General features: G+C 43.4%; 1 protein-coding gene across 1 annotated transcript; it reads right to left on the minus strand.

Annotated features, from left to right (window-relative positions):
• Positions 1–1,791: 1,791 nt before the first annotated feature.
• On the minus strand, positions 1,792–9,071 carry LOC135989220 (C->U-editing enzyme APOBEC-1-like). Its single transcript, XM_065635950.1, has 6 exons — positions 9,050–9,071; positions 7,727–7,754; positions 6,910–7,298; positions 5,545–5,663; positions 3,005–3,144; positions 1,792–1,804 (listed from the first exon to the last, which is right to left on the minus strand). The coding sequence occupies exons 1-6, from the start codon at positions 9,069–9,071 to the stop codon at positions 1,792–1,794; spliced, it is 711 nt and encodes a 236-aa protein (XP_065492022.1).
• Between the last annotated feature and the right edge of the window lie 9,191 nt (positions 9,072–18,262).

Genomic DNA, 18,262 nt, shown 5'->3' on the forward strand with positions numbered 1-18,262 from the left:
GGATGGATGCACATCCCGCGAGAGCAGTGAACTGAAACAGGTGACCAAAAAACCTGACCAACTAAATATTCCATCCCATTCACATCATACTTTATATAAAAGTGGGAGATCACGAGGATCTCATCCCTTTTTTCCTTATGGCCGACATTGGGAGAGAACCTTGCAAGTCATCCCTGCGAACTGAGGCCTAGTGACAGCCTGAATCCAGCTCCGGTTGGCTGCAGAGTCCGGCCCAGGACTTCGGGTGCCGGCCCCACATCTGCCGGAGCAGCTGCCGGGACTTTCAAGATTGGTTTTGTGTATTTTGTATTATTTTCTCTATTTTTATTGGTAGCATTAGTAAAACATTTTTAATTTTTCCAGCTCTCTTCTCTCTGTCCTTCTTTCCCTCCCAGTCTCCTGTCCTTAGTGGGAAGGGGGGAGATGGAGAGGCGAACGGGGGAGAGGGGGGAGAGAGGGGGTTAACAATACATCTGCCACGGTTTTATTGTCACCCTGCAATCAAACCACGACAAGGCTCCACTAGGAGTGTGGCATCATCTCTCACACTTCCTTGTTCACCATTTCTGCTTTGTTACATGTCCTCTTGCTCCCTTAGGGATAGTCCTACACATTACAGGACCATCACCACTGCAAAGCTCTTGCCTAATGGACTAGGAATGCTGCTGAGCAAATGGTCACATCTCTGGTTCACCACTCTGACCAGACTTGCTTGTACTGGGGCAGGGTCACAGGACCCTGATCACACTCCTGCAATAAAGGCACTGTCCTCTACCTTGCCTGCCGGTAAACAATTTCATGCTAATAGTTCGCTGAGATGGGCCTTGGGCTGTCAGGAACAAAGTCAGAGGATTCACACCAGGGTCTGTACTTGCCCTCAGATGATGCTACAGGAAAAAACAATTAATTTGGAGCAGGTCACCATATTACTGTTACAGGATTAATATCAACTTTGGGCTGGTATATCTTATTCCTTGCTGGACTACTGGCTCTTTCTCAGGTAGAACAATGTGGCTGGCACAGCCCTAGCTTCTGGAGCACCTAATCCCCTTCACCTAGTGCTGCTTACAGAGAGCCTGTTTTCTTTCTTGGGTTCTCTCCCATCAATCCACCTTCCCCTCCTAATTCAAATTCACACATCATTTAATCTCCAGGCAATGTCATTATCCTATTCCAAAGACCTGAGGCATCCAACCTGCCATCTTTCTCCAGAGAGCTGGAGTTTTAGGGACACCGAGTCAAAGTCTGACTGCATATTTATTTTAAGGTACAGAAACATGGCAACACCTGCTAGCATTGTTAGATTATTTCATGTGAACTAGCAATGTGTCAGTAATTTCCACACAGCTATGAGTAAAGCCTTCTCCGTGCAATGCTAAGCTGTGAGCAAGATTCCATGATGCTTAAGTATTTATGGCAAGAGACATGGATGGGTCTTCAGGTCTTGCAGATTTTCTTAACATTTCCATTTTTGCTGGCCATTGATGCTACACATTGCTGCATAGCTTTGTGATGTCGTACTTTCTAGATTCTCAGATGGAACTCAGCTGACCTCTGTAGCATAATGAAGTTTCAAAGTAAGACACAAATGGAGATATTTGAAGATATATACCTTGATCAGGCTCAAATCTGGTTGCCACATTCCACAGCAAGACCAGTAACTTAAAAGTTATGGTGCTGAATGGTTATGGACCTTGGTGTACTCAACTACACGTTGATCAAGTGATTTGATTTCTCGCTAAGGAAAAAAAGAGCTAACACTAGAATGGCCAGAAAGAAGGCATGTGACATCTAGCCTGAGAACCTGGACAGTGGGAAGAAAAATTTAGACACACTATGCATTGTGTGGAGCAATTTTATTTGGTAGGAGAAACTCCCCAGCCAGCTGCACTCAGCTTTAGATGCTCTCTCAGACAGCAGAGGGTGGAGCTTCTTACTCAGCCTGCAACTTTCTGCCTCTCTTCACTGTCCGCTAAACATCTGGAGATTTTGGCAAGCCAAAGGATGCTATATGCATAAATCAACTAGAAGAGATAGGCATGGTTCCCACCAGCCCCTGCCTTGTTCTTTAAATAATCATTTGTGCCTGCATGTTGCAGATCACAGCAGCAGCACATTCACCAGTGGCATCACAGATTGGGCCTCCCACTTGAAGGGGTTGGAAATCATGAAAAATGGAGCTCCCAACAGGATTCAATCAGATGTTTTGCATTACTTGCAGTGCAAACTGAAAACTGCTGCAAGGCCCAGTACACCTATACCTTCTTTTTGCCTTCTGCCTGTAGAGATATCTCAAAGCTTTCAATATTTCCTGCCGCACCATTCGACTCAGTGCTTCCAGCTGGAAAAGAAGAGGTTTTGTACTGTGTTCCCCCAGTTTCCAACAAACAGCTGGGACTCCAGAGTGTGGAATTACAAGGGAAGGGTATGTGCCCAGGAAATGAACATGAAAAGCAAAGTTTCCACAGAGTTGACTTTTTCCATTTTATTATGTTGTTTCTACAGTCATAAAAACAGGGAGAATAAAATCTTAAAATGAAGCAATATAATCCTTAGTAATATAATTGTATTATTTTGTAATAAAAGCAGTAATAGCAATAATATTACATAAATACTAACAGCATCAAGTATTTTCTGAAACATACACATGTAGCCATAAAAGTGATTTTCATAAGAAATTCTCAAAACTATAATTCATTTCTCTGATTACTTCTTTGGAACAGATCAGAGCAGGAAAAATGTTACTTGCTGGCCCCTCAAGAAGTTATTCACAGAATCTGATTGTAGAATCAGCAGACGTGAAAGACCCGATCCTGGGACATAGTCTCCATCCCCACTGGACTTTCAGGAAGCCTTGTAAAGACCCAGAGCACTGTGTCCTGGCTGCCTCACTGCATCATCCAAACTGCCTGATGGTTTCTCATGTGCTCCTTCTGCTGTGTGCAATACTTAGCAATGCCTAGCCGGTCCTAAGAGTCTTTTCTGGTGACAGTGTGAAACTCACCGTTCAAGGCTGTAGTGGAGAAGACTGATGGGGATGGCTTTTCCAGTCTTGCAAATAATGTTATGATGCACAAAGTGAGCTTGAAAGCATGCTGTTGTTGCTTGTCTGTATTCAAAGTTTGGCAGCAATGGAGGAAGCCCCTAGCAAGAGGAAAGAAACATGAACATTAAAAATTAGATGCCAAAAGCTTAAGTTGTCTCTTCAACATGATCCAGAATTTGGAAACACAGCATCTAGTCCAAGAGATCACTCTGATTCACATTCAGCACGTCAGATAGTCTCCCTTGGGACACAGCTTTCCAGACAACAGGATGACACCTTGGAATTTACTATGCCATGTAAACCCCTCCTAGAAAAGCAGACCACTAAGAAACAGAAGCATTTAAAAGGTGGCAGATTGTGTAGATGAATCCAGAGGAAGTGGAGCTAGGTCCAGTGGAAAGGCAGAATTTCAGGGGTTAGAAAGGCTGTCTGGAGGTCTCCAGTCCAACAATGTGTTTGCAGCATGGCTAAACTCCAAAACTAGATCAGGCAGCTCAGAGGAAAGTTCTCGGTGTCTCCGGGGATGAAGATCTGACAGCCAGTCTGGGCATATGTCACACTGTACAGCACCACTGTCAGGGGAGACTTTTTCCTTCTGTCCAGTTTGAATTTCCCTTGTAGCCTCGTTTTCCCTCTGTGCAGCTCTGAGGAAAGTCTGGCTCTGTCTTTGCTGCCTTTATGAAGTGGAAAACTGCAGTTAGATCCCATTTAGCCCTCTTTTCTTTAGGTCTAACAAAGCCGGTTTCCTCAGCCTCTTGTAGGGAAAGCGCTCCAGCATCCTGACCATTGCAGTGGTACTCCACTAAACCCTTTCTGGTTCTTTAGTGTCTGTCTTGTGCCAGAGAGGCCAGGACTTGAGACAGTGGTTTGTATTTCTCTGGTGCATGTGCATGGAAGGGCCTGACCTCATTACACTTCTGCACTCAGGGGGTCTTGGTGTGCCCCAAGAATTGTGTCAGCTGGCAATGGTCAATGAGGCCTATCTGAACATGCACAATTAGTACAATGGGACTGGGTGTTCACAAGGGCTGAGCACACAGACCTTCACCCTCCTTCTGCGGAGGGTTGGTCGTTAGTCAGAACTACTGATAATGGGCCCTATTCATCTTGATTTGATGGGTGGCCTAAGTTTGTCTGAGACAGCAAAGCAGTTGAGCAAGTGTCTGATGTTCAGCACGAGTGTCCAGGTGCAAGCTGCCTGGCCACCAGGGCTCTGCAGCAATCATCAAGGTTGCCAGGGGCACAGGGAAGGACAGGTCATTTGTTAGCTGGCTCTTTAAAACCAGGACCTGACGGGCCTGTTTGCCTTGTGGTGCTGCCCAGGTAACTGTGCCAAGTTAAGCGTTAGTTCGTTGGTACTCATAAGCATTTAGCAGACAGCTCTGTTCAGCTCCCTCATAAACATCACATTATGCATTTGATTGTGCATGAAGTGCTGAATTATTTAATCTCAGACACTAGGAGACTCAGGAAGGCTGAAAGCCAAAGTAAAAATATCTCCCAGTTACATTGAATTAGCTACTTTGTTAGATCAGCTGACTGACTGGATAATGCCACTGACTGCTTATCCCGTCACCTGAATGTCTAATTCAAACAGAATTAGAAAGGGAAGGTCCTGAGGCATTAAAAGACCCACGTAAAGTTTGGAATGGATTGAAATGAAATGAAATGTTTACCTTTTCCTCATTCAGAAATAAACCAAAGCATTTACAGCATCATACAAACAGGTTAGTTTTCTTCATTCAAAGTTTTAAGTTCCTGTCTGTATTATGCAGTTCTGTGGACTCCTCCCTCTAGTTCCTGCCATTCATTCTGCTAGCCCCCATTCTGTATATAGAGACCAATTCAAGCAAGAACTGGCTCGCCCCACAAAGGGTGGCTGAGCCAGGAACTTAACTCTCATCTTGGTCTTCTCTCCTGTTCAGTAGACTAGCTTCTCTTTTGTGTATAGTAGGGTATCAGGCCATACAAATAACTTTGGCAGTTGTATGAATTGCAAGAAATGGGGAAAGCAGATCTCAGTCATATGATACTCATATGTGTAAGCTCTGATTCTGAAAGCGAATCCACTCATCTGGGCTTTTGAATTTGTTCAGAACTCAACTAAAATCAGTAGCCCTGTCCTGAGAAGCAAAAAGAGTGTGCTTGAATCATATTTACACAGCTGAATGAGCTTTTGGGATCAAATAGCTCCAGTAAGCTGCAAGCTACTTGTAGCTGATCCATGTAAAGGGTTGAAATAATTTACCCTTTCTTTAGTAAAAGAACTGAGATTATTGCTAAATCTATTCTATTCCTGGCCACAAAGGCACAATGTAGCATCATAGTCCTTGGCGATCTCTTGCCCGATTGGCCCTCTGTTCATGCAGCATCAAGTCCCTGCTCATTTTTCCTACTATCATTTCTGCTAACACCATTGCTGGGATCCTCCAAACCTCCTTTTCCCGGGCTTTTTCATTACTTTTCACTCTCAGTGATTTCTTCAAGTGCCTACTGACCAAAAGGATCTGTTGGAACTCTATGCAATTCAGAAAGATGTGGGAAGTGAAGCTCCAGGGCAAATAATCATCTTCTCCATGTTGGCACGTGACAAATATTTTCCACCAGTAACTGTAATCTGAGAAGAGAGATATCCAGTCAGACTTGATGAAAGGCATGCCTAGTTTTTTTCTTCTTGAATACGCCAGTGAGTCACTTCCTTCTCAGTAAGATGAAGGTAACGTAATGGGCAGGAGGAAGATAATCATCTGAGGGTACTCATGCAAGGGACCAACAATGACTTGCAACTACACAAATAAATTAGTGGAAAGAGGAACCAAAACTTTACGAATAGCAATATGTCTAAGAAGGGGAATTGCCTGGGAGATAAAGATCACTGCTGTGGCTTAGGCAACCCCTATCACAGACAGCAGATCAGGGCATGGAGCCAGAGCACATTGGCCAAGGGAGAAGGAACTGGTGAGTGGAAGGCTGCTTCTTTGGGAGGGACTGAAAAAGGAACTGGCACATGCAATTGGGGCCATTCAGGCATACCTTTTGGCAGCCTTGTGCTTGATCACAGCAGCTTTGGACAAGACAATAAACTGGTTGCTTCAGTCATTAATCTGACTTATCTCGATGATCAGAGAAAACCTGGAGTGAATACCCTAACATTTAGCAGTTTGAAATTGATCCTAATGTTGATAGGATGGCCAGAGCTTCTGTCAGTGCTCTGGTGGTATAATCCCAGAGACAGGTTCCCCAAGATAACATCCTTCAAGTTTACTTTTGACCTAGTAGGTTTTGTAGCTGCACACTCTAGTAGTAAGTATTCAGACAGGTACGTGAGTTTTATCTCTCCAAATGTATATTCCATTCTGTGAGCTACGTACCTGGACTATTTTTATAGCTAAACATCAACAGGCAAGCAAGACATACATACAAAATGACACACATGCAAGCCATAACTGTCATCTGTGATGCATTGTCTGAAAGTCTCCTTTAGATATGTCTCCTTCTCTACTTCAGCTATCAAGGAAAATCAATTACTTGCTGCAGCTGGCAAGCTGATCTGCATATATATACCAGGAGGGACAGGTTCTTTCTTACTGTCAGGATTTTCACCTTATGTAAAGGAGACATGAATGGCTAGAGAAAGACATAACTCTCCTTGTTCATGTTTGGCAAGAGGAAGTGACCATGCTGGTCCTGCAGCTGTATGGGATTGGGGAAAAAATAAGGCAGAAGAGAGTGGCATTTTCACACTCACTAGTAATTCCCAATGCCAGTCATCACCACTATTACAAAGCACAACTGCTGAGAGTGTGCATAATCACAGAACTTTCAGTCCATACCTAGGCAAAGCCAAAAAGTAGTTCAGTTACCTGCGAGATTCATAATGCGTATAATGACTCCATTCTTTGCCAGGTTCCTGAGACCTTCCCGGTTACGGATATCCAGGTGCTTGAACAGCTTGGATGCATATATTTCCAAGGTCACGTTGGGATGTAACTTCAGGAACTCCAGAATTTTTATGGAGCATTTCCCACAGGGGGTAGTAGATAAGACCCAAGTGATGGAGCAAGAAACTGATGGCATGGCATTGAAACAATTTTCCAAAAAGTTGACTTCAGCATGTTGGTTAGGATTGTTTGAGCACCAGTTCCTCCAGATGGTACCTCTTTTCCACCTGATTTCATACAGCAGGTATACCACCCTTGGTTGCTGGTGCGGCAAATAATTTCTTCTGAAGTCATTTGGCTGTATCTTCCACCTGCAACTAAAGTATTAGTGGTACTATGATCCTAACATTTCAATGATGTTTGGTCCCATTGTACATTGCCTGCTCTCAACATCAGCCAAGCCTCCCACTCTCAGCCTTCTCCATCACAAATGAGCAGCTTGAAGAATGTCGCAATCTAATGACCTAAATCTGGAATTTGATGAAGGCTCCAGAATTAGTTCCCGAGAATGTCCCTAGTGAAACACCCACAGCACTTCCTTGAGAGGTATTGAGAAGGTAAGTAATCCTGTCACTACTCTGAGATCGGCACAGGTCAAAGCAGCAAGACAACTGGAAAGGAAGATCAGGGAAAGGGATGATAAGAGGAAAACAAAGCACAAGGGCTTCTTAGCTTTGCTTGTCTCTGAAAATTTCCATGGGGCCCAGGCAGCACACAGTGATAGAACCATATCTCTTACCTTTGGTTGGTCTCTCTGGGTGCAGGATCTATATAGAAAAGATTGTGTGTCATTGAGGGTAGTAGATCAGAAAACAAAATTTCCTCTACACTCACTGTCCTTGGCCCTTTCAGTCTACATCCTCTCTGTCAAATCTCCTTTATCTAAAAGGGCTGAATAAGTAATCCCTTCACAGGAGGACAGCCGCTCTTGGATGCTGGATTGATGAATTTCTACCTGGGAGCTAAACTTGATGGTTGCTTAAACTACTCTTGTACATGAACTCTCCTCAATTTAACCCGTTAGGGTTGACTGTGATCTTACTCAAGTTTAACTTCACTGATTTCAGCAATACTGCATCTGCTTTTCCCTGACAGAGCAGAATCAAATCTCTTCTCCCTTTGTATATTTCAAACCACTTCTACTATGTAAAACTCGAGCTGTTTTCCTGTTGGTACTCATAACGTCAATCTAGACAAAAACATGTTCACACATAATGGTTCTTTTTTTTTTTTTTTGCCTTAGTATGAAACTGTTTCAAAAGCTGAAAAAATATCAGTGCAGAAAGGAGGGTGATTTCCAACAAGCAAATACCTCTGGGGTATTACACCTGCCTGATTATATACCTTTTGTCTTTTGTGGTGGCAAAGAAGTTCTACCCTATGACTCATTCATCCTTTCCCAGCTGAGGGTCTAAATGAAAAGAATTGCAGATGAACAAGGCTAGTTGTTTTTTTGGTGAAAGTCCATCCATACCAAACTTAAGGATCTAAGAACCCTCATTTTATTGAAAAAAATGATTAATTTACTTGGAATTAAGATACTAAAGGCACTTCTCCATAACTCTTAGCTCTTTGAGATGAGGAATTAGGAAATATACGCAGTGAAATTACATTCCAGCAGAAATAAAATAGTGTTCCACATCAACAGAGACCTGATCAGTTCCTTACACAGCCTTATTGCACTGATTTTTTAAGAGGCATTTTCTAGTTATTTGCTGCATTGGAAACAAAATAGGCGAAAAAATAAGCCAACTAATTTGCTCCATTCTTAATTGCCTTTGAGATCTCTTTCCACATTAAGAGATCTTTTGGAATTTGAATTCTTCCTGCCTAATGCCACATCGGGATTAACAAAGTGAGGCATTAGTATTTTGAACCTAAGCCTCAAGATGCAGTAATGCATTCAAAGAGATGACACACACAAATCCACAAATGCCTCCTGTATATCTTCATGTACAACACATACATTTGTCTGTACTCACCAGTTCCTTAGATACAGCTACAGTAAATATCCACACTGAATATGGAGAAATAGACCTGCTTTTCACATGCGTGTACTTACCTCTATTAGTGACAGCAGCCATGGATAATTCTGGATTTGTCTGTCAGCTCTTGGGTGATGGGTGTGTTGCTTTATTAGTCTTACATTTGTTTCAGTTTCTATTCCTGAAGGCCAAACTCTGGATGTTAGTAATATTACTCAGCTGAATATTTCCTCTAGGTGACTCAGTCTTACACAAGTAAACTATCCCATCAGGTGAAACTGATAGCAAGTTCCTGATAACAAAAGACTGTAAAAGGGGATGGGTCTCATTCAGAAGTGGATCTGCGGTTGTAGACAAGGTTGCCTGTCAGAATCTGGAACTAACAGGTGAGCCATTTTTTTGCAGTGCAGCAATAATATTGCTTTATTACCACTAGCCTCAGAATAGAAAAGCAATTCTTCTCTAGTCACTCCAATGCACCAAGAGAGAAAGAGCATCTACACAAATGGCATCAAGTTACAGAGCTGTGACATAGCAGATAACTTTTCTGACACCCAGCTATCATCAGAAAGTTGAGCAGAACCCAGTGGGGAGGGAAACAGAAGATGTTATCTGCAGAAGTTTTTGATTTTATGGATCTCCAGCAGATGGTGATGGTTACTGCCATTTCCCTTCATGGGACTATTCTGTGGAGTTCCAAGGACCACTCATACACCCGTGAACTTAGGTCCCCACATTAAGCAAGGAAGACTCCCACTGTGTGTAAGGACACATCTACAGCTGTGGTCAGCAACTGGGCAGACACCCTCAGGCTAACTCTAAGCAAGCTGCCCAGCATCCAGGACAGCTATGGCAGTAGACAGCTTGTTTGTTGGGAAACACCCACATATTCATGAAACTTCACAACTGAGAAGAACTCTATACTCACACGGGCACCCTGAGAGCAAGACCTGAGCCAGCTGGTGAGTATCTGCAGAACCTATTGGTCATGACAGTTCAATGGTGTAAAAAGACTAGGCTTTTTCCAGTGGTCTGAGAAATCTCAGCATTATGAACTGGGCATCACCTTCCTGTGATCTATTCTGTAACTCACTCAAAATGCAGCAAAATATATTTTCCCATTTAATCTGAAAAATGAGTGAAACAATGCTAGTTGCTAGTGAGGAGCTTTTTTTCTGACTGACATACCCAAAACTGGCTCGCAGAGCAAAGGGATTAAAAAAGAATTCTTTATGTGGCTTAGCTAGAGATGACTGTACCGAGCCATTCTCTGTCACTTACAGTTTCCTCTGGTTTTGTGACACAAATTATTTTGTGACCTGATAAAAGTGGCAGAAATGGATCCCTGGTGAGCCATCACCAAGGCATGTGCACTCCTGGAAGAAAAAGCCATTGCCTTCCTCAATGCCAAGCCTGGCTTGGGACTATATAGCTAGAGAACTGAGTTATCGGTATTCTCCCAGGCCAGCGCTCAATATTCTATTGGCAAAAAATACTCATTTTCCTGCAAGGGCGGAACAAACAGAAGTGAATGTGAGCAGTGGAGAACAGAGGGAGGAGGGATCCAGGCACTGGCAGGGCCCTCTGTGAAGCAGAAGGCTAGTCATGGCAGATTATCTGGCAACGCAGTGCCAAAACAGAACCTGCCATCAGGGCCTCTTCTGCTGCAAGGTCACCACTCACTTCGCAGAACAGAACTGTTCCCTGGTGTTTGCATTACTTCATATTAGGAAGAGGGAATGGGATCAGCTGAGACATTCAGAAAGTTCTTGAAACAAATAAAAAAAGTGTTTGACTAATGTGTTTTTGAGTTCATGGACATGATACTCACTAAGGCCAGAAATGCGCTGATACTATAGTATTTTCTTCATCGCCTTCTCTCTGCAGTAGACAGACAAATATGCAGTTATAAATTAGACTTCAAGATGCTTAGTCTGATCTACAAGAAATGGCTTGATTAGCAGCAGTGCTCTGTAGCAAGTTCCTGGTGTAAAACCAGAAATGTGTCACAGAAAGCAGAGAGAGAAAAAATGAGTCCAAGCAGAAGCAGGGAATTTGCAATACAACATTTCCAGGTGTCTCCTGGAAGCTGAATGTGCTCTATGAGATGGTGAAAACCCAAAAGGAAAAAAAAAAAAAAAAGGAAATGTCGTTCTGCCATTTCTGACAGCTTAAAGTCAGGAAAGGAATCCCTTCCAAATCCAGCAGCTGGTTCAACCCTAACAAAATCAGAAAGACAAGATTACAACACAAGTGAATTTTCATGCCTCTAGAAGAACTTGCACATCCTGTCTATGGGGAGCAAACTTCAGTGCTTCAGAGGATGAGAGTAACCTCCAGAAGGGCCACGTATCTGTGTGGGAAAGCTCGCTCTTGGCCTTCGTGAGCAACCAGCAGTAATCCAGTATGCCTTTAAGTTGCTATGTGCCTGTAGCAAGGGTCATATATCTGGGTGAGACCTTGTTTTACTTAAATAGCTATGAACAAAATATTTTTTTTGTATTTCTCATGCTGTCAATTATCTCTGCTTACAGAAGTTGCTTAAGGTAATGTTAGAGATAAATCTGAACGTGGTTTGTAACGCTGAGCTACTGGTAACATCCCAATACATCTCGCCCACTCCAGCAAATGGATTTTTAAAATAATCATCACCACCTTCGTATACATACCTCCTAAACATAAATGCATTTTGGAGGAACATACACAGCAAAGGGCACACACTTACTGTGGACATACACTTACTCATGACTCCTTTAGCCTCTAGGTTCCTTAGACCTTCATAATGTTCCAGATTCACTAGGGGTAGTCACCTAGAAACTTCACAGTTTTTTCAGAACACTTTGCAGAGGGCCTCCAAGATATACACCAGGGGATAGACAGGTGGACAGAGCAACTGGGAGCTAGCTCCCTACAGGTGTCTCCCTGGAAACAGATTTCAGTATATCAGTCCTGCAGCATGACAGTATTACAGTGGTGGTGTCTACTGGATGAACCACTCCCCCAGTTTATCTCTCTGAGCCAGGTGTGTCTCGAGAGGACAGGCATATAGTTTGCAATTTTTCTCAAATGTCTTTTGGCTTATTTGATGCTTGAAGCCCAAGATGTATGTCTGGTAGTACCAACTGCAGTGTTCCACTGACCAATTTTATCTGCATAAAACACAATTTTGAACTGAGGTAGAAGTCACAGAAATGGAAAAATATGGAAGAAATTAGGAAAGACAGGCAGGACAGAGAGAAGAAAGAAGAGCAAGGGAGAAGGAAAGTTAGACCAGATATCACAAAACACAAAAAGGGACAAAGTTTGAATCAGCCAAGTTCCCAGTTTGCAAATCTCAGGTTTTACAGGTACTGAACTTTCTATTCTCTGGCTGAATGATCACCCAGTGGAAGTCCAGAAGCAAGAGGGAAGGCAAAACTTAAATGTGACTAAAATATTGGGACTCATGCCACAGAGGCTTAGGTCTCAATCTCCACTTACAAACTGCCTCCTGAACTTAATTTGTAATGGTAAATTTTGTGTCAGTTCAAGTGTTCTGCTGCTGGTGTATTTGACAGTAAAAGGAAAATCCACTGTATATTTGTTTGGATTTATTTGAGTTTTCTCAGTAGATATCCACATTTTTATGGGAAGAAAAAAAACATAGATCCTTTCAAGATTTACTCTGTTAACTTCAAATTTTTAAAATGGCTAAAACATGTCTCTGTGTGTGTCTTGGTTTTGGTTAAAACAAGACCAATTCTCTGTTAGTGAATTTTCCTTTCAGCTAGGTTCTTCTAAGTAACTGCATTTTTCTGAAGTTGGCTGCATGTTTTTCGTACAGTGTTCAGTCCAGAGCTGATAACACTCAATATTTACAGTTTTACTGAGCTGATGATAGGAATGATACTGACAAAAACCCCAGGTTTATCTTTTATTGCTATAGCAGCCAAGACCATTCATAAATTTCACACATCCCATAAGTGAAGGGGTCGTACTTGCAGGGAGGGGTGGACAGGTGACCCAAATTGACCAACGAGGTATTCCATACATGTCGCACACAGTTTAAAACTGGGAGATCACAAGGGTCTCACTCTCTTCCTCCATTGCTGGCATCTGAAGAGGACCCTGCCTGTTTTCCTGCCTGCAATCCTGATCCTTTCCAACTTGCAAGTCTCTCTCCCTTTTCCTCCTATTCCCTTTCTGTAGTGGGGAGGAGGCAGCCACACTTTATTGTTGCCCTGCAAGAAACAGTGACAGTGTATGAGTACACACACAGATATTTACATATATAGATATGCAAAATAATGCAATAGTGCATATAAAAACAAGCTTGTAGATACACAAATACACATGCTTAGCAACATATGAGTTTACAACTCTGACTGATAAGCACAACCTCTTATGACATTTTATGTCTCCCAGCACCTTTCCCTTCCTTTGCAGATTACACAGCATCACCAGACGTTACTGAAACTCTTGTCACATATGAGACATAAGAGATTAAGATAACTGATGATGCTCTACTACTACTGGGTGAGCTTTATGAGTCTGACCCCAAAGAATGAAGTGGAATGGCAACCAGCCACAAGGATGTGTGGGCAGAGCCCTGACCCAGGCAAAGTCAACAGGTGATCAGTGGGAAGGAGTCACCTATGTGTTTACTTCAGTATTCATTTTTCTTAGCTAAACAAAACATCCTAATCTTTCACACTAACTGGTGAGGCTATAGAAATCAGAGAAGTGGATCAAATATATTTCATGAGGAGTCAGTGTGAAAAAAGAAAACCTGCAAGTGAATATATCTGTATTTTGGACTATGATTTTCTAAGCAGTTCTTCTACAGTCATCTCACACTACTTTGCATCACAGAAGTTCTACATATTTATCTTTCTGATTTTGCCTTGTTTGTACCTCTTTGTTTCAATGCATGAGCTGTGTCAAAGCACTCAGCAGAATAAGTACCCCAAACCTGGTGGATATCAGAGTGTCCGTACTCTGTTTGAGAGTTGAGTCTGGCATACAGTCATCACACAACTGGCAGAGTTTTAAATAGCAAGAGGGACAACAAAACCAGGTGGACCTTACTCGAGAGAAAGCAATGATTCATCTCTTCCTTTCTTATCAGTCATACCGGCGAGCGTTCAGAGCAGCTCGAGGAACTTTCAGCACTGAGCTTCTCTTTTCTAAGCACTCAGGAATTGCTCAATGGTGACCATATGGATAAACTCTACCCAAAATTCACTTGTAAGCTGTTTCTCCCATGGGAGGTAAAACCTCTATCAGAAGCAGAAAAATGTCTGCCAGAACTAGGAATTACAACCATTGGGCACCATCAAGGATGGCGTTCATTTTCTTCATAGCAGCCTGTATAGTGTTGTGGTTTAGCCTGGAGATGAACACAGTGTTGATAACACACTAACATTTTAGCTACTGCTGAATAGCACTTGCATAGTGTCAAGGTCTTCTCTGTTTCAGGCTTTGCCTCCAGCTAGGCTGGGGGTGGCTAAAATGCTGGGAGGGACCACAGCTGGGACAGCCAACCCAAACTGATCACAGGGATCTTTCATGTAATCTAATGGTATGCTCAACAATAAAACTTGGGGGGATTTTTCTATGTTTACTGTTGCTTGGGGACTGGCTGGTCATCAGTCTGCTGGCTGTGATTGCCTCTGCATCATTTGGGGTGTTTTTTCTTTTTTTTCTCCATTCACTTATTAGACTGTCTTTATCTTGATGAATGAGTTTTCTTGCTTTTGCCCTTCTAATTCTCTCCCCCATCCCATGGGACAGAGAGAGGGGAGAGCAAGCAGCTGTATGGTGCTTAGCTACCTGCCAGAGTTAACCCACCTCACTATCTCATGTCCACAGGTAGGCTAGAAAGCCACTCTACTTGGATATCCACAGGTAAGCTGCTAAAGAGGTCTTCTAAGAAGTTTTCAGAAGACTCCAGAGATATGGGGTTGCTCCACCAGGACCTTAACTGTTCCAGCCCTGTGTTACCATGTAAATAGTCTCTCCTTGACAGCTAACACTCATTCTCCTGTCACTGACATGGAGTGGGACTGTGAGATAGGAACGTGTATGTTTAAGCAGCAGTAAGTGCTTTATTATATTTCTCATAGCAGAGGCAGGACAATACTTAGGGGACCATCTATCAGTAGTCTTGATATCTTTGAACTTAAACAGTCATGGCACATGGTGCAGGTCCAGGGGACACCTGGTACAGCTGTGAGATAACCCTTCAAGGGAAGAGATTTAGGGAGTGCAGCTGAAGCAGTGGGTTCCAGTTACCTTTTCCCAAGTTGAAGCTGTGTTGCTTAGGCCAGTCAGCAGTACAAGGAGGAGTCACACTTGCCGCAGTGATGGTTATAGATTGTGTTCATTGCATCTGAGTAGATATTAAAAGAAGTAAGAGATTAAAAGGTGGATATGAGGCTAAGCAGTGTTTGTGAGCAGCAGATGGCAGAAGTGGAAAACAAATGAGATGGAAATCAAGATGTATCAGGGAACTGTGAGGGTGAAAGGGCAGAACTTATATCCAAAAATCCAGCTGAGCTGTCATGGTTCACTCAAATGAGTACACCCAATGGGGTCAACTGTAGATGCTCGTCAAATCCAGCTACGAAAGTGGCCTGTAAATAATCTCCAACTACCCAAACAGTCTTAGCTCTGGTTCTGTGGATTAGGCATTCATTGCTATGGAAAGACTTCACTATGGGGTAGACCAATAATGGGGATGGTAGTTGGAAATAAAGGGAATTATTATACCATATCTCAGCAACCTGCTCTGTCACAATTTTCTTGTCTTAGAGAAGTCATGCATGATGCTGACAGGGAAGCCTTGTCAGATCTCACTACTACAGTTAACACAGATTGCAGATTTGGAGGCTAACACAGTTACTGCTTGACTTACAAGACAGGCAGGGCTGCAGGATGAGGAACATACCCATCTGCAGCTCCTTTGCCACAGCCTGCTGCCCAGTCCGCAATCCACCTTCCTCAGAGACACTGAAACTGAGACATTCTGCCTCTCCCCACCATGGCAAACAAGGCAATGCCAGTGCAAAGCACTGTAGCTCTGCATCACATCTCCGGGGCTGCAGATCAGGAAGCAGAGCTGAGCCAGGCTCCCAAAGCCACTCTGGGGAGATAAAGCTCTGGATGCTCCCTGGGTCTGTTCAGACCTCTGGGATGCTGCCAAGTGACCATTCAGGTGCACAGGTGGGACAGCACATACAGAGCTTGCTGGCACAGGAGTTCCGGTCTGCTGAAGGAAAAGTCCAGGCCAAAACAGTGATGGACAGGTCTGAGCCTCAGCAGGGCTGCTGCAGGAGGGAGACAACAACACTTTTGTCCAGTCAGGAACAAGACTGTGAGGACAGCAGTCATCATGCAGTGCAGCAGGACACGGGCTTGGATGGAAGGTGAGGAAGATGTAAGCACATCAGACAGCCAGAATGGAGTGCTGGATGAGGCCTTACTCTGCATATCGTCCATAACCTCTAAATGACTGAGTTTAAGCATAAATTTCAGTCCATAGGACACTAAAATGTCATATGCATCAAACAGGGAAGAGAAAGACCACAGTGCATAAGGAACTAGCTGTGACCGTAGAGGTACCACCTGGGACTGGATTCAGGCCCTTCTGTTTCTCTGTATATGAGAACTAGAAGACATCCAAGTACAGAATGTCAACCCTCAGCTCCCAGATCTTTTTCCCAGCCTCATTTGCATGTGCTACATGGTTAAATGGTAGTGCTCCAGCCAGCTATGGCAGCAACAAGAGTTTTCTCCTGTTTCATGACTTGGCTTTTGTCTCTGCCTGTTCAAGAGAGACAGCTTCTGATTTCTAAGTTACTATTGAGAAGTATTGCTCAGCCACATCATTCATATCAGGCCTATCAGGTATCATTTGGTACGTTTATTTTTACTATTACTTTAGATACAGCATTCTGTATTTTGTTTCCTTGTTCTCTCACACACCCTGGGGAGAACTGAGCTGAATATGAGGTCTACTTCTTGACTACTGTTTGACCACAGACTGATTTGCTAGGCAAATGTGACTCAAAAAAAATGGCTTGCAATAAAAATGTCATCATAGTATAATAGATAAGCAGAATCTAGACAAATGACCAGGTGTCCAGAGACACTGTTTTCTGTGACCAAGTCACAGCAGCTCTTGCCAGATACTGCTAGGGTGCAGCAAGGGCCAGCTACTCCCTAAAGGATAAGGAGTCAAGACAAGCAAGATAAACCAGACATCAAGGAAGGAATCTTGCTACCCAGGGGCCATCCCAATGTATCCAGAAAAGGAGAGCAGGGCAGGCCCAGGGCTAGCAGCCAGGATCAATCAAGTGTCCAGATTTTCAGGGAGGTTCATGTTGACGAGGCAGGTCCTAGGTCCTAGGTCAAGCTGGGAACTCAGTCCTCAAGTCAGGATCAGGTCCTGTGATGGCAACCAAGGTCACATACAGACACAGTGATCACTGACCTGGTACACAGAGATGAGATGGGTCTGAGATCAACCCAGAAAATCAGTTCACAGGTCAGGAAACAGATCAGCAGGATCCATGGCTGGACATGGGCATGAACACAGGCCTGGGTGTGAGAGATGGAGACAAGCACACCTACGCACACACAGACTTGAGCTTAAATGCAGCTCCTGGGCCATCTATGGGCAGTGTGTCAGTGGAAGCCCCGGGTGAGAGTGGTCAAGAAAACCAAGGGGTTTTTAATGTGCTCAGGGCCCTGGAGACACAGACCATAATAATTGCCTTCAGTTTTTATTGTGAAAGAAGTTAGGGGTCCTTGCTTGCATGTGGCATAGGAATGTCACAGCCTTGCTTTGGCCAAGAGCTGGTTACAATTCAAACAGGAGCTAAGTGTGGTAAGCCACAGCCAACAGGACAACATAAACAAGAACTAAGCATATTGAGCCTTGGCATGGACGGTGGATCAAGAAGTGACAGAAACATACCCAGAGCTGCTGGGAAGGTATGCTGTGATATCAGTTTAATGGCAGCCTGTGCCAACAACTAACTACAAAGACCTTCAGCAGTAGAGACTGAGGGAGAACATTTAGTCTGCTTTGTAAATTGAGCTTAGAAGTTTCACATTGTCTATGTTTCTCTTCCCCTCATAACAACTTGTGTGATCAATTTTCTCTGCATCTTTAAGACCAGCTTGAAAGCATCAGCTCCTGAACTTATAAGATGTAAAGACCCATATGTAAACAAGAGGGCGCATCTGCCAAAGCAGACGTTACTTAAATGAGGAGTGCTGCCATTTTGTGAGTTACAGGCTGTCAT

This window comes from Caloenas nicobarica, chromosome 1, assembly GCF_036013445.1.
Source record: "Caloenas nicobarica isolate bCalNic1 chromosome 1, bCalNic1.hap1, whole genome shotgun sequence".
NCBI classification, from domain to species: Eukaryota; Metazoa; Chordata; class Aves; order Columbiformes; family Columbidae; genus Caloenas; species Caloenas nicobarica.